At 39.3% G+C, this 15467-nt stretch overlaps 1 protein-coding gene across 5 annotated transcripts in view; it reads left to right on the top strand.

Moving 5' to 3' along the window:
* The window catches only part of slc4a11 (solute carrier family 4 member 11), a 303990-nt gene that overhangs the window by 155301 nt on the left and 133222 nt on the right, over positions 1-15467 (top strand). For 4 of the 5 annotated variants that reach the window (XM_061894871.1, XM_061894875.1, XM_061894874.1 and 1 more), the window contains one exon: positions 14689-14721. The exons of the other annotated variant lie outside the window; for it this stretch is intronic. In XM_061894871.1, coding sequence (XP_061750855.1) covers positions 14689-14721 — 33 coding nt within the window. The remainder of the gene's footprint in view (positions 1-14688; positions 14722-15467) is intronic. 5 annotated transcript variants of the gene reach the window in all.

Genomic DNA, 15467 nt, shown 5'->3' with positions numbered 1-15467 from the left:
TCAACAATCTACGACTTTATCTCCTATTATCTGAAACTAGTTTCAACTATCTTTGACGGTATCTACTATTATCTAAAAATATCTTCAACTATCTACAACTGTATCTACTACTATCTGAATATACCTGCAACTTTCCACAACGTCTGTATCTACTTCTATCTAAAACTATCTTCGACTATCTACGACCCTATCTACAAAACCCAAAATAAGCGAAGTTGGCACGTTGTGTAAATGGTAAATAAAAACAGAATACACTGATTTGCAAATCATTTTCAACCTATATCCAATTGAATAGAATGCAAAGGCAAGATACTTAAAGTTATAACTGGTCAACTTTGTTATTTTTTGCAAATATTAGCTCATTTGGAATTTGATGCCTGCAACATGTTTCAAAAAAGCTGGCACAAGTGGTAAAAAAGACTGAGAAAGTAGAGAAATGCTCATCAAACACTTATTTGGAACATCCCACAGGTGAACAGGCTAATTGGGAAAAGGTGGGTGCCATGATTGGGTATAAAAGCAGCTTCCATGAAATGCTCAGTCATTTACAAACAAAGATGGGGCGAGGGTCACCACTTTGTGAACAAATGCGTGAGCAAATTGTCCAACAGTTTAAAAACAACATTTCTCAACGAGCTATTGCAAAGAATTTAGGGATTTCCTCATCTACGGTCCGTAATCTCATCAAAATGTTCAGAGAATCTGGAGAAAATCACTGCACGTAAGCGATGATATTAGGGACCCTCAATCCCTCAGGCGGTACTGCATCAAAAAGCGACATCAGTGTGTAAAGGATATCACCACATGGGCTCAGGAACACTTCAGAAAACCACTGTCAGTAACTACAATTCGTCGCTACATCTGTAAGTGCAAGTTAAAAGTCTAAACACCATTTATCAACAACACCCAGAAACGCTGCCGGCTTGATGCAAAGTGGAAAACTGTTCTGTGGTCTGACGAGTCCACATTTCTAATTGATTTTGGAAACTGTGGATATTGTTTCCTCTGGACCAAAGAGGAAAAGAACCATACAGACTTTTCTAGGCGTTAAGTTCAAAAGCCGGTATCTGATAGTATGGGTGTATTAGTGCCCAAGGCACGGGTAACCTACACATTTGAGAAGGCACCATTAATGCTGAAAGGTATACACAGGTTTTGGAGCAACATATGTTGCTATTCAAGGAACGTCTTTTTCATTAACGCCCCTGCTTATTTCAGCAAGACAATGCCAAGCCACATTCTGCACTTGCTACAACAGCATTGCTTCATAGTAAAAGAGTGAGGGTATTAGACTGGCCTGCCTGTAGTCCAGACCTGTCTCACACTGAAAATGTGTGGCGCATTTAGAGGCGTAAAATACGACAACGGAGACCACGGACTGTAGAACAACTTAAGCTGTAAATCAAGCAAGAATGGGAAAGAATTCCACCTGAAAAGCTTCAAAAATTGGTCTCCTCAGTTCCCAAATGTTTACTGAGTGTTGTTAAAAAGAAAGGCCATGTAACACAGTGGTAAAAATGCCCATGTGCCATCTTTTTTTGCAATGTGTTGCTGCCATTAAATTCTAAGCTAATGATTATTTGAAAAAAAAAAAATAGTTTCTAAGTTCGAACATTGAATATCTTGTCTTTGCAGTCTATTCAATTGAATATAAGTTGAAAAGGATTTGCAAATCATTGTATTCTGTTTTTATTTACCATTTACACAACGTGCCAACTTCACTGGTTTTGTACTCTTATCTAAAACTCTCTACAGCGACTCTATCTACTACTATCTAAAACTACCTGCAAATAGACAACTTCCGTATTTCCTTGAATTGCCGCCGGGGCGCTAATTAATTTAAAACCTCTTCTCACTCCTGCACTTACCAAAGGCATGCGGTAAAAGTAAGCATGCGCTAATTATTTTAAAACCTCTTCTCACTCCGGCACTTACCAAAGGCATGCAGTAAAAAAATTAGTGTGATGTAAGCTTGGACCTTAAATCCTATAGCTCTTAATCTTCTTCCCTTTATGCGATTTCAAATTACCCGGTATTGAAATAAGCCTCCTCCATTTGGAAAATGATGACAGGGGAAGTTTCACTCGTGACGTCACGAGTTTGACCAGGCGGTAATACTAAGCATCCGCTAATTATTCAAGGAAATACGGTACCGTATTTCCTTGAATTGCCGCAGGGCATATAGTATGCGCCTGCCTTGAATTACTGCGGGGTCAAACTCGCTTTCGAAATAATTAGCGCGTGCTTAGTATTACCGCCTGGTCAAACTCGTGAGGTCACGAGTGACACTTCCCCTGTCATGATTTTCAAAATGGAGGAGGCTGATTTCAATACCTGTAATTTGAAATCGCATAAAGGGAAGAAGATTAAGAGCTATTCAGTAGGATTTAAGGTCCAAGCTTACATCACACTCAAATTTTTCCTGCATGCCTTTGGTACGTGCCGGAGTGAGAAGAGGTTTTAAAATAATTAGCGCATGGTTACTTTTACCGCATGCTTTTGGTAAGTGCAGGAGTGAGAAGAGGTTTTAAATTAATTAGCGTCCGGCGACAATTCAAGGAAATACGGTATGTTGATTTTGAATCCTCGTGTTTATTAGAAAGCCACAGACATCAGGACAATGTCACAAGTTTCAAATGAATTCTTGTTGACAAGAAGCAGATTTGACATAGAAATGTGTCATGTTGTCAATGATGTGACGAACCTCTTGTCATGTCAAGGCGTGCTCGCCGTCTCGCGGGACGCCCGGCCCCGCACCCACGGCGGGCCAGGTGATAATTGACTGGTGTCATCTATTGCTCACTCAGCTCCTCAAAGCGCCCTCATGTTGCCAACTGCCACCACTTGACCGCTTTCGATCTTCTTAAGGTGCACGACCATTACTGCTGCACGCTATCGATTTGTTCGTTCTTTATGCTGCGGGATTTTGTCGTAGGATTAGGTGCAAACAACCTCAAGACTGCAGCTTATGAGCCGAAAAATAAGAATACACACCAGTATTAGTGTGATAGATTTAATTGTTTGCTAACAGGAAATCTACCGCCTGGTGTGCATTTTTAGACTAAAAAAATATACTAAACTACACACAATTCATTGTAAAACTTTAAAGCGAGCAAGCAACCCCAAAAAGGGACAAGCGGTAGAAAATGGATGGATGGAAGCAGTGCAACATACTTATTTTTCATGGTCATGTGACCACTTGTTGCTAGGCAGAATTTGTGGTGGACCATCATTTGTTTAAAATAAATGTCCACATGACTTTGCAATTTTTCTGTGCTGAACAACAGGAGAAGAAGGGCAGGGAGAGTCGGAAGTATCATACAATGTACCGTTAATTCCCGACTATAAGCCGCTACTTTTTTTCTGAGCTTTGAACCCTGCGGCGTTTAAAGCAGTGCAGCTAATTTATAGATTTTTTTCTCTGACAGTCATAATGTAAAAAAAATTAAAAAATAAAAACTACAAAATACACTGAGTAGGTGTGTTATTGTTTGTACTATGGCGCCGCCTTTTGGACGATTTTGCTTACTGCAGGTGCTGCTGGGGTGCATTGCCCTTTTGTTTAGACTCGAGCTTTCAACCGGAAGTACAATTACCGTTCGGTCCGGTATTTTTGCCTCATCCCTGTGAGAATCTTGCATGTGACTGAAGCATTAAGGAGTGGGACTATCTAGGACTAGCTGCAGTGGGTTCAAACAGCCATCTCGTAGCATCTGTGAGTAGATAATACTGTGTCATCTCTTTCTTTCAAAATTCTCAGGTCTTATCAGGTTGGTAAATGCATTCTTCTCACATGTGTCATTCCCGTTTAAAGTGAAGGATGAAGCAAAATCACAGCAATACTTACTATAGTCGTTCCTAGTGTTTCTACTCAAGTGGATTCTTCATTTATCACCACAAGGAACCTTTTTAAGTTTTACCATGTAACTAAAACTGTTCATACAAACCCCGTTTCCATATGAGTTGGGAAATTGTGTTAGATGTAAATTTAAATGGAATACAATGATTTGCAAATCATTTTCAACCCATATTCAGTTGAATATGCTACAAAGTCAACATATTTGATGTTCAAACGCATAAACATTTTTTTGTTGTTGCAAATAATCATTAACTTTAGAATTTTTATGCCAGCAACACGTGACAAACAAGTTGGGAAAGGTGGCAATAAGTACTGATAAAGTTGAGGAATGCTCATCAAACACTTATTTGGAAGATCCCAAAGGTGTGGAGGCTAATTGGGAACAGGTGGGTGCCATGATTGGGTATAAAAACAGCTTCCCAAAAAATGCTCAGTCTTTCACAAGAAAGGATGGGGCGAGGTACACCCCTTTGTCCACAACTGCGTGAGCAAATAGTCAAACAGTTTAAGAACAACGTTTCTCAAAGTGCAATTGCAAGGAATTTAGGGATTTCAACATCTATGGTCCATAATATCATCAAAAAGTTCAGAGAATCTGGAGAAATTACTTCACGTAAGCGGCATGGCCGGAAACCAATTTTGAATGACCGTGACCTTCGATCCCTCAGACGGCACTGTATCAAAAACCGACGTAAATCTCCAAAGGATATCACCACATGGGCTTAGGAACACTTCCGAAAACCACTGTCACTAACTACAGTTTGTTGCTACATCTGGAAGTGCAAGTTTAAAGCTTTACTATGCAAAGCGAAAGTCATTTATCAACAACATCCAGAAACGCAGCCGGCTTCTCTGGGCCCGAGATCATTTAAGTTGGACTGATGCAAAGTGGAAATGTGTTCTGCGGTCTGACGAGTGCACATTTCAAATAGTTTTTGGGAAATATTCAACATCGTGTCATCCGGACCAAAGCGGAAGCAAACCATCCAGACTGTTATCGACGCAAAGTTCAAAAGCCAGCATCTGTGATGGTATGGGGTTGCATTAGTGCCCAAGATATGAGTAACTTACACATGTGTGAAGACACCATTAATGCTGAAAGATACATACAGGTTTTCAAACAACATAAGTGCCGCCTTTTAATGGACGCCCCTGCTTATTTCAGCAAGATAATGCCAAGCCACGTGTTACAACAGCGTGGCTTCGTAAAAAAGGAGTGCGGGTAGTTTCTTGGACCGCCTGAAGTCCAGACCTGTTTCCCATCGAAAATGTGTGGCGCATTATGAATCGTAAAATACGACAGCGGAGACCCCGGACTGTTGGAACGAATGAAGCTCTACATAAAACAAGAATGGGAAAGAATTCCCCTCTCAAAGCTTCAACAATTAGTTTCCTCAGTTGCCAAACGTTTATTGAGTGTTGTTATAAGAAAAGGTGATGTAACACAGTGGTGAACATGCCCTTTCCCAACTACTTTGGCACGTGTTGCAGCCATAAAATTCTAAGTTAATTATTATTTGCAAAAAAAAACAAAGTTTATGAGTTTGAACATCAAATATCTTGTCTTTGTAGTGCATTAAATTGAATATGAGTTGAAAAGGACTTGCAAATCATTGTATTCCGTTTATATTTACATCCAACACAATTTCCCAACTCATATGGAAACGGGGTTTGTACTTACTAAACCGTCCCATTCGTTTTCATGCGTGTTTGTAGGTGCTTTTGTAATTTAATGGCGCCAGCGTTGTTCGCTAACACGTTTACCAGTGTCTTTGTTAGTATTATTAACTTACATTGGCATTATTTTTGTTTTAGTTCAGTTTCATTAATTCACTAAAACGTCACTGTGGAGTTAAATCTGTTTAGCTGATTGGAGAGCTAGCTTCCGCATCCAGTGGGTCCATGACGATGACTTCTGGTTTGTTTGATCAGCCGTTTTACTGCCCTGTTTCAAACATTGTTTGGAAACAATTAGGTATGTAAATAAACATTTATAAAATATTACCGTATTAATGTATACAGTGGGGCAAAAAAGTATTTAGTCAGCCACCGATTGTGCAAGTTCTCCCACTTAAAAAGATGACAGAGGTCTGTAATTTTCATCAAAGGTACACTTCAACTGTGAGAGACAGAATGTGAAAAAAAAATCCAGGAATTCTCATTGTAGGAATTTTAAAGAATTTATTTGTAAATTATGGTGGAAAATAAGTATTTGGTCAACCATTCAAAGTTATCATTGATGGAAGGAGGTTTTGGCTCAAAATCTCACAATACATGGCCCCATTCATTCTTTCCTTAACACGGATCAATCGTCCTGTTTCCTTAGCAGAAAAACAGCCCCAAAGGATGATGTTTCCACCCCCATGCTTCACAGTAGGTGTGGTGTTCTTGGGGTGCAACTCAGTATTCTTCTTCCTCCAAACACGACGAGTTGAGTTTATACCAAAAAGTTCTATTTTGGTTTCATCTGACCACATGACATTCCTCCAATCCTCTGCTGTATCATCCATGTATCCATTTTGGTATAAACTCAACTCGTCGTGTTTGGAGGACGAAGAATACTGAGTTGCATCCCAAGAACACCATACCTACTGTGAAGCATGGGGGTGGAAACATCATGCTTTGGGGCTGTTTTTCTGCTAAGGGGACAGGACGATTGATCCGTGTTAAGGAAAGAATGAATCAGGCCATGCATCGTGAGATTTTGAGCCAAAACCTCCTTCCATCAGTGAGCGCTTTGAATAGTTGACAAAATACTTATTTTCCACCATAATTTACAAATAAATTTTTTAAAATTCCTACAAAGTGAATTCCTGGATTTTTTTTCATATTCTGTCTCTCACAGTTGAAGTGTACCTATGATGAAAATTACAGACCTCTGTCATCATTTTAAGTGGGAGAACTTGCACAATCGGTGGCTGACTAAATACTTTTTTGCCCCATCTGCGGCTTATAGTCCTGAAAAAATAGGTTTTTCTTCTTTAATTTAGTGGGTGTGGCTAATATCCCGGTGCGCTCCATAGTCCGGAAAATACGGTAATTAAAATGTATTCATTCATACACACTAGTAAGCAAGGAAAGACGTAATGAGCTCTGTTTGCCACTAGCATGAAAGATCATAATCATATGCCCTGAAGGTCTGTGGAACATTTATACGTTGACGCTGAGATAAGATTTGCCTGTAAATGAAACGAGCATTTTCACAGGCTGGCGTTCCCCCGCCTGCCCCGAAGTTCTGGTCGACTTTAACGGACGAGCGGTCGCTTGAGGAGACACGGCGGACTGGCATAACCTCCTCGCTAGGCAACAAACTCGGGGAGACTTTAAATTCAGCCAAAAGTCGAGCATCTTCCCCTCTGAGGAAACTGACGATAACAAGGAGATAATTAACGGCACCGCGGATGATGTAATGCTTTGTCAGTTACGCAAGCAAACACAAGAGATTCACATTCAGGGCAAAGGAAACCGCGAACAGTCACAACCACAAAGAAATTGCAGCATGCCTGATTTTGACAGAAAAACCAGTAAAACTCCAAATGTGTCATGAATTATCCTCCGCCTTTATTTCCGTCTGTTCTCCGCCCACACCAGTGCATGCTAGCAGAAATGGTCTAATGTTTTGGTCGATGTCTCGCAACAGCGCTCGCAAGCTGAGACGGAACTGTTGTCAGAACAGACGTGTTGTCGCCCGAGCCGAAAACAGCCTTTGAGAAGTCGCCATTTAACCATCTTTCCGCAACGTCGTAGGCTCCTCCTCCTCATTGTATACAGCGAGCAGAAAACAAACACAACTGTGTGCATTCTCTTCCCTGGTCATGTTGCTAGAAAATGCTGAAAATGAACTAACCGATGAAAATACAAGCTACAGTCGCAGTTTACCTGACACATGAAACATGAGAAATTTGGGGTCGCACTATCCACTTCAGCCTCCAGATGGCAGTAGAATGTGTTTTTTTTTGGCAATTCCAGCTTTGACCAAGGAGAGTGACATTTTCCATCATTTTCTGCAGAATGCAATGCAAAGTGATTGAACACTTCCATCCCCCACCCCACCCCCTCTTCCTCTCACGTGAGTTGGGGCCAAATTAATCTCTTTTCTACTGTAGGCTTTTTCGGGGTATCTTTTACACGATCATTTTTTGAAAATGTCCATCTACAGGTGATACTGTTTTTTTTATACAAAAGTATCACTACGCCACTAAAAAACTTTTTTTCCTGAGTCTTGTTTAAAAGTTTGCGTTTCCATCTGCTAAATTCTGTTTACATGTAAACGACCAACCAAAATGACTTAGATTTTTATCTGTTTCCAGTTTTAAAACAAGGGCTGAAACTGTAAGACAAACTTATTGGGACTGATGATCAATGTTCGCATCGGTCCCTCGTTTATCGCTGTTAATGCAATGCAATTATTAATTTAATTTAATTATAAATCTAAAATTCTCATAGATTGAGCATAACAAATCATGTTTATTACTTTCCTAATAAATGTTTTTAACATTGTGAGATACTAAAGATACTGTAATGCTCCCTAGATACAAGTTCTCACAACCACAACGTAAAAAATACTGAGTTCATTCCATGTAACTTTATCACTGGAGGACTAGAGGAAAAGGAATGGCTAAGCATGCTACATGCACATCGAGCAGGACGACACAAGAAGCTAACCGCTGAAGTTTCAATGTAAAGTACTGTTGATCGGTCCAGATGTCCTGATACCTAGTATAGCATCAGTATATAAGGATACTAGAGTTATTAGATCCATATTTTCTTTTTCTTACTATTTACAATTTTTTTTTATTGCTCGTTTTAGTTATTGTAGACAAATACAGGGAGTAAAGTTACAGGAGGTCAATAGCCAATAGTAGTTTTTGTTTTTGTTTAGTTATTGTGCATTTGACACTTTTTGTTAAAAAAAAAAAGTATGTAGCATTCAATACCACAAGTGCAACACATCGTCTGATTTACAATACTAGCAAATTCGAGATTTAGCCTTGAACGGGCCCGTTTACGTCCTTCCCAATGCCCCGACTCACCATCAAAAATTCAGGAAGATCGAAACATGTGGAAATAAGTTATGATCGTTACAATTTTCCACCACAAGGGGGCGATAATGATGTCGATACCAATGTCTAGTCGTGATCAGTTCCAGACCTTAAAGCCCAATAAGCAGAACTGATCATTTAAAGTCAAGTAATGACTTTTTGATGGTTGATGGCGAGGATAATTTTTTTTTCCGCCATGCTCCGCCCACCACAATTAAGTCCTAATAGTTATTGACCTATCCATCAAGTCAAGGTATCAACATCATTTAAAATAATGCTTATCAAGAAATGAACTTGTGGAGATGAGTTACAAATAATGAACCTTTCGTGGAGAGCCATCAAATTAAAAGTTTGGCACAAAGCCACACCCACATCATATGATGTACTCAAAAATATTTCGCAATTTATCATCGCCCATCTGTCTACTATCTGTCATTTTAACTGCGTCAAAGTTCCTTAGGAGGAGTTTGTTAAAGTATGAGCCCTGTTTTTGGCCTTAAAGTGGCCGACAAAAACCAAGATGGCTGACTTCCTGTTTATGATACGCCCACATTCTATGACGTACATAAAAATATTTCGCAATTTTTCATCACCTATTTGGTCAAATTCCCCAGGAGGAGTTTGTTAAAGTATGAGCCCTGTTTTTGGCCTAGAAGTGGCCGACGGAAACCCAGATAGCCGACTTCCTTTTTATGCCACGCCCACATCCAATGACTTACTCAATAATCCTTCGCAATTTATCATCGTCTGTTTGGTCAAAGTCCCTAGGAGGAGTTCGTTAAAGTATGTGCACTGTTTTTGGACTTGAAGTGGCGTACGGAAACCAAGATGGCCGACTTCCTGTTTATGCCACGCCCACATCCAATGACGTACATGAAAATCCTTTGCAATTTTCATCACCTGTTTGGTCAAAGTCCCTAGGAGGAGTTCGTTAAAGTATGTGCCCTGTTTTTGGACTTGAAGTGGCGTACGGAAACCAAGATGGCCGACTTCCTGTTTATGCCACGCCCACATCCAATGACGTACATGAAAATCCTTCGCAATTTTCATCACCTGTTTGGTCAAAGTCCCTAGGAGGAGGTCGTTCAAGTATGAACTCTTTTTTTGGCCTTAAAGTGGCGGACGGAAAAAGATGGCTGACTTCCTTTTCATGCCACGCCCACATCCTATGACGTACTTAAAATATTCCGCAACTTATCATCGCCCATTTGTCTAGTATCTGTCATTTTAACCGCGGCTCATTTGGTCAACGTCAATAGGAGGAGTTCGTTAAAGTATGACCCCTGATTTTGGCCTTAAAGTGGCCGACGGAAACCAAGATGGCCGACTTCCTCTTCATGACGTACATAAAAATCCTTTGCAATTTATCATTGACCATTTGGTCAAAGTCCCTCGGAGGAGTTCATTAAAGTACCGTATTTCCTTGAATAGCCGCCGGGCGTTATTTAATTTAAAACCTCTTCTCACTCCTGCGCTTACCAATGGCATGCAGTAAAACTTGAGTGTGAGAAAAATTTTTTTATAAAAAAATGATTCTGCGGCCGCGGACCTGTGGTTGGGGACCACTGCTCTACAACATGTCATCGCGACCGCCTTTACACAACGCTATCTGCATGCCAGCCGGATGCATGCATTTCGCTACTTCTCATACGAGATTGCAATGCATACTTGATCAACAGCCATACCTTTTACACTGATGGTTGTGATTCAAACAACTTTAACACTCTTACTAATATGTGCCACACTTTGTGAACCCACACCAAACACATTTCTGGAAAACATCGGCTCTGTAACACATTATAAACGCAATATAAGAATTACCCACATTGCCATGCATCCGTGACTCTTGGCTATATTATACACGCGCCCCCAACCCCGCCCACCTCAACCGTCGCACGGAGAGGGGCGGGGGGCGATGTTTGGTGCTAGCGGGGTGTATAATATAGCCAAGAGTCATGGATGCATGGCATTGTGGGTAATTCTTATGTTGCGTTTATAATGTGTTACAGAGCCGATGTTCTCCCGAAATGTGTTTGGTGTGGGTTCACAGAGTGTGGCGCATATTAGTAAGAGTGTTAAATTTGTTTTATATCACAACCATCAGTGTGATTTGTATGGCTGTTGAACAAGACCCCTGGTTTACACATAGTTAAAGCAGAAATAAACTCCTCCGCCATTTTGAAAATGACGACAAGGGAAGCGTCACTCGTGACGTCACGAATTTGACCCGGTGGTAAAAGTAAGCATGCGCTAATAAATTTGGGGAGTGAGTTTGACGCGGCAGCAATTCAAGGCAGGCACATATTACATGCCCGGCGGCTTTTCAAGGAAATACGGTATGTCCCCTGTTTTTGGCCCTAAAGTGGCCGACTGAAACCAAGATGACCGACTTCCTGTTTGTTTTCAAATATGGGTTCTTGGGTTTTTTAATCAAATTTTTTTTTTTTTTAAATCAATTAGGAATGGTTACACATAAGTATCACGATTTATTTGAAAATCTTTTTTTTGTTTTTTTTGGAAGGGTTATTTTTAAAATTTTGGAAATTCCCAAAAATATAACTTTTTTCAAAACATGGGTTCTTTGGACTTTTACGTTCGTCTTGTCATCATAGACGTCTCCTGCTATTTCCGTGTCGATACATGAATGTGGTGGCCGGGTTCATTTTTTCTCATTTTCAAGAGGGCGCTAGAGAGTCAATTTGGAAAATTCTTGTTTAGGCTCTCAAAAATGTACAAAATTTTATCAGACCTGAGGCGCGTGCAAAATTTTTTGATTTTTCATGTTTGGTAATTGCCTTAAAAATGCGATTGAAGTGATAAAATAATATTAAACAAATTTCAATAGGGCCTTTGCAGAAGAATATTAAAAAATATTGTTGTTGTTTTTTAAATCGATTTTTTTATTTTTTTGAATCAATTAAGAATGGTTACACATAAGAATCACAATTTATTTGAAAATCTATTTTTCTTTATTTTTCTATTTTTGGAAGGGTTTGTTTTTTAAATTTTGAAAATTTCCAAAAATACGAAATTTTTCACCAGACCAGATGCTCTTGCTAAAATGTGTGATTAGTCATGCTAGTTTAATGTCTCAAAAACTTGATCGAAGTGATATAGTGAATAAGTGAATAATATTAAAGAAGGCAATTTCAATAAGGCCTTAGCAGAGAAAAACAAATATTATTTATATATATATTTTTTTTAATCGATTAAGAATCTTTACAGATAAGATTCAGGATTTATTTGAAAATCTTTTTCTTTTTGTCGTTGTTTTTTTTAACCTTCTGCTTGGCTACCATTGGTTGTCGAGTAAGAGAGAGGAGAGAAGATGAAATCCCACTGAGATAATTGGTCCTCCAGCTTCCACCGAGGAAACACTTTTATTTATTTATTTTTCTTCATTTTTGGAAGCCAGCTCCTTGTTTTTCTGTCCTCGCTAACGTGGGATTTCTTTGGTGCACATGAGTAAACAAGACTCATCATGGTGATGAAAAATTTACACCAAAGACTAAGTCGTGCTTGTCCTCGCTAAGTACCACCATCACTGAATACAGGATTCAAACAGGATTTATTGTTTATGCGGGAAAGTTTTTCACAGGTTCCTGGTCCTCTCAGCTTGTGCCAGGCCATGGTCAGCGCTGACTCGTTTTTGGCCTTTCCAGCAGATCAGTGTAAAATATTTACAAGTCGCCCGACTTGTTTTGGGGCAAATTCCCTTTTAACCTATCTCAGACCACAAGGCAATTTTCTAAGACATCAGATTATCACCCGTTTGTTGTCTTTGGTCGGAAGAAGGAAAATCGGGACAAAAACCCAGCTTGATTGTCTTTGTCCCGCTTAAGGTAACAGGACCAAGATTTTAACGCCCAGTCTTATTTGAAATATCATCAAATATCAGAAATTATCACAGCGCTTCACTTTTTCCCACATTGTGTTATGTTACAGCCTTATTCTAAAATTGAATACAATCATTTTTGTCCTCAAAATTCTACAAACAATACCCGATATTGACAACATGAAGGTTTTTTTTTAATATTTGAGTTTGAGTTTATTTTGAACATGCATGCATACAACAGGATGCATCACAATTTCCAGTTCCTCTATTCAACATGTCAAGAAAAGGAGTAGGAAAAAGCAGACCTTATTTAATCCTACCCCTTTTTCTTTACATAACAGTTGCTAAAACGTTTGTTCACTTCCTGTTCTGAATTTATTCGCAATATACTCCATAAGTAAATCACAATAAAAATAAATAAATAATTCTTGGTGAAGTAAGTTACATTTCATATGGTGAGATGAGTAAGATCTTCTTGAAAATGAATGGATGGATGAGATAAATTCAGAATGTTTATCATGTTTTTTCTTCTTTGTACTTTGTAAACACTTTAAGTTTGAAGAGTTTCTTGAAGTGGATCATATTAGTAAATTGTTTGATTTCTTTGCTTAATCCATTCCATAATTGAATTCCACAAACTGATATACTGAAAGTCTTAAGTGTTGTACGTGCGTACAAATGTTTTAAATTACATTTTTCTCTAAGATTATATTTCTCCTCTTTTGTTGAGAAGCATTGTTATATATTCTTGGGTAGGTTGCAAAGTTATTTAAAAAAAAAAATACATGTATAGAAGTATTCCCTGCTTTCCTCTAGTCTTTTTGAATATGATGCCACAAACTTGGCACACCTATCTTTAGGTAGTTTCTTCTTTGCAGCACCTCTCAAGCTCCATCAGGTTGGATGGCAAGCATTGGTTTTCATCCAGCATGTCTCTGTACATTGCTGCATTCAATTTTAGTCTAGTCAGGGAGGTGACCAAGACCATGGTCACTCTGTCAGAGCTACAGCATTCCTCTGTGGAGAGAGGAGAACCTTCCAGAAGGACAAGCCACCAATCAGGCCTGTATGGCAGAGTGGGCCTAATGGAAGCCATTTCTTAGTCAAACGTTTGCCAAAATGCACCTGAAAGAAATTAAATTCTCTGGCCTGATGAGACAAAGATTGAAGTCTATGGTGTGAATGGCAGGCGTCATGTTCGGAGAAAAAAACAGGCCAATACCATCCCTACAGTGAAGCGTGGTGGTGGCAGCATCATGCTGTGGGGATGGTTTTCTGCTAAAGGAACTGGTAGACTAGTCAGGATAGAGGGAAAGATGAATGCAGGCTAATGCGGAGACCTCCTGGATGAAATGAAAACCAACGCTTCCCATCCAACATGTGAGGTGCCCAAAGAGTGCCATTCAAAAAGAGTAGAGGCTGTAATTTCTGCCAAAGGTGCATCAACTTAGTATTGAGCAAAGGATGTAAATACTTATGTACATGTGTTGTTTTTTAGTTTGTTTTATTTTTCATAAATTTGCAAAAATAAAAAATGCTATTTTTTTATATTGTCCATGTGGGGTATTGTGTGTGGAATTTTGAGGACACAAATGCAATTATCCGATTGAGGAATAAGGCTGTAACAAGACAAAATGTAGGAAAGTGAAGCTCGGTGATTGTTAATTGAAGCTTGGTCATGTGCTGGTGTGTTAATTAATCTGATGTCTTTTACCGGTGATAAAAATGGGATTAGCGCTAATAGCCGAGCGTATGCTAATGATTATAAAGATGTCTGCACGCATTGACGAACCACAGTTTGACATGTAGGAGGTACAAGGAAATGTGTGTGTGTGTGTGTGTGTGTGTGTGTGTGTGTGTGTGTGTGTGTGTGTGTGTGTGTGTGTGTGTGCGCACGCGCTCCGTGACTGACCTCTTTTGTCTCCTTCTCTTCTCCTCTCCTCCGCCAGCAGACACCCCTCAGAGTTTTGTTTTCTTTGATGACGGTAAGCTGGACCAAATTGGACCTAAATGTCCACAATCAGCACATGGCTTGTGTCCCAATCACCATCTGCATTCCTCGCCGCGCTCGGGACTGGGTCGATCGACCGCGCGGTTACAATCCCTCGCCAGTGTCACCGATATCGACGTACGCACCGAATCAAGGCCTCTTGATACGCTTCGTGGGGGATACATGTTTGATCCTTCATTGATACCAAACGCCACCTGGAAAGGACTTCATGTCTAATAGTTTTAAGGTTTACACGTTTAGGTTCAAAAGCAATGAAACCGTTATTGGACAAGTGTGGCACCAGAAATATAACTCCATCTTGTATCGCGTTTTAAAATGGTTTTCAGCATGTGTCGTCCTTAATAATGGCTTCTTACCCAAGAAAGCCTTTTAAATGTTGTTTCTCTCGTCTTGTAAGGATCGGCCATTTTGTATCCAATTTAAAGGTTGAAATCTCACTCATTGTTGAGAATCAGGGCACGCCGAATTATAAGGCGCATTAAAGAGGTCGTCTTATGATATTTGTAAGTATTATGATATATGTTCGTATTAGGATATTTTTCGTATTATATTTTTCCTTATTATGGCATTTGTTTTAATTATATTTGTGTGTATTACTTTTGTTCGTATTATAATATTTATTAGTATTAGGATATTTGTTCATATTATATTTGTTCGGATTAGATTTGTTCGTATTATGATATTTCTTCATATTATATTTGTTCTTAATATGATATTTCT

This window comes from Nerophis ophidion, linkage group LG03 (genome assembly GCF_033978795.1).
Source record: "Nerophis ophidion isolate RoL-2023_Sa linkage group LG03, RoL_Noph_v1.0, whole genome shotgun sequence".
In the NCBI taxonomy this organism is placed as follows: domain Eukaryota; kingdom Metazoa; phylum Chordata; class Actinopteri; order Syngnathiformes; family Syngnathidae; genus Nerophis; species Nerophis ophidion.
The sequence above is the reverse complement of the archived record's forward strand: the minus strand, read 5'-3'. Positions and strand labels throughout refer to the sequence as shown.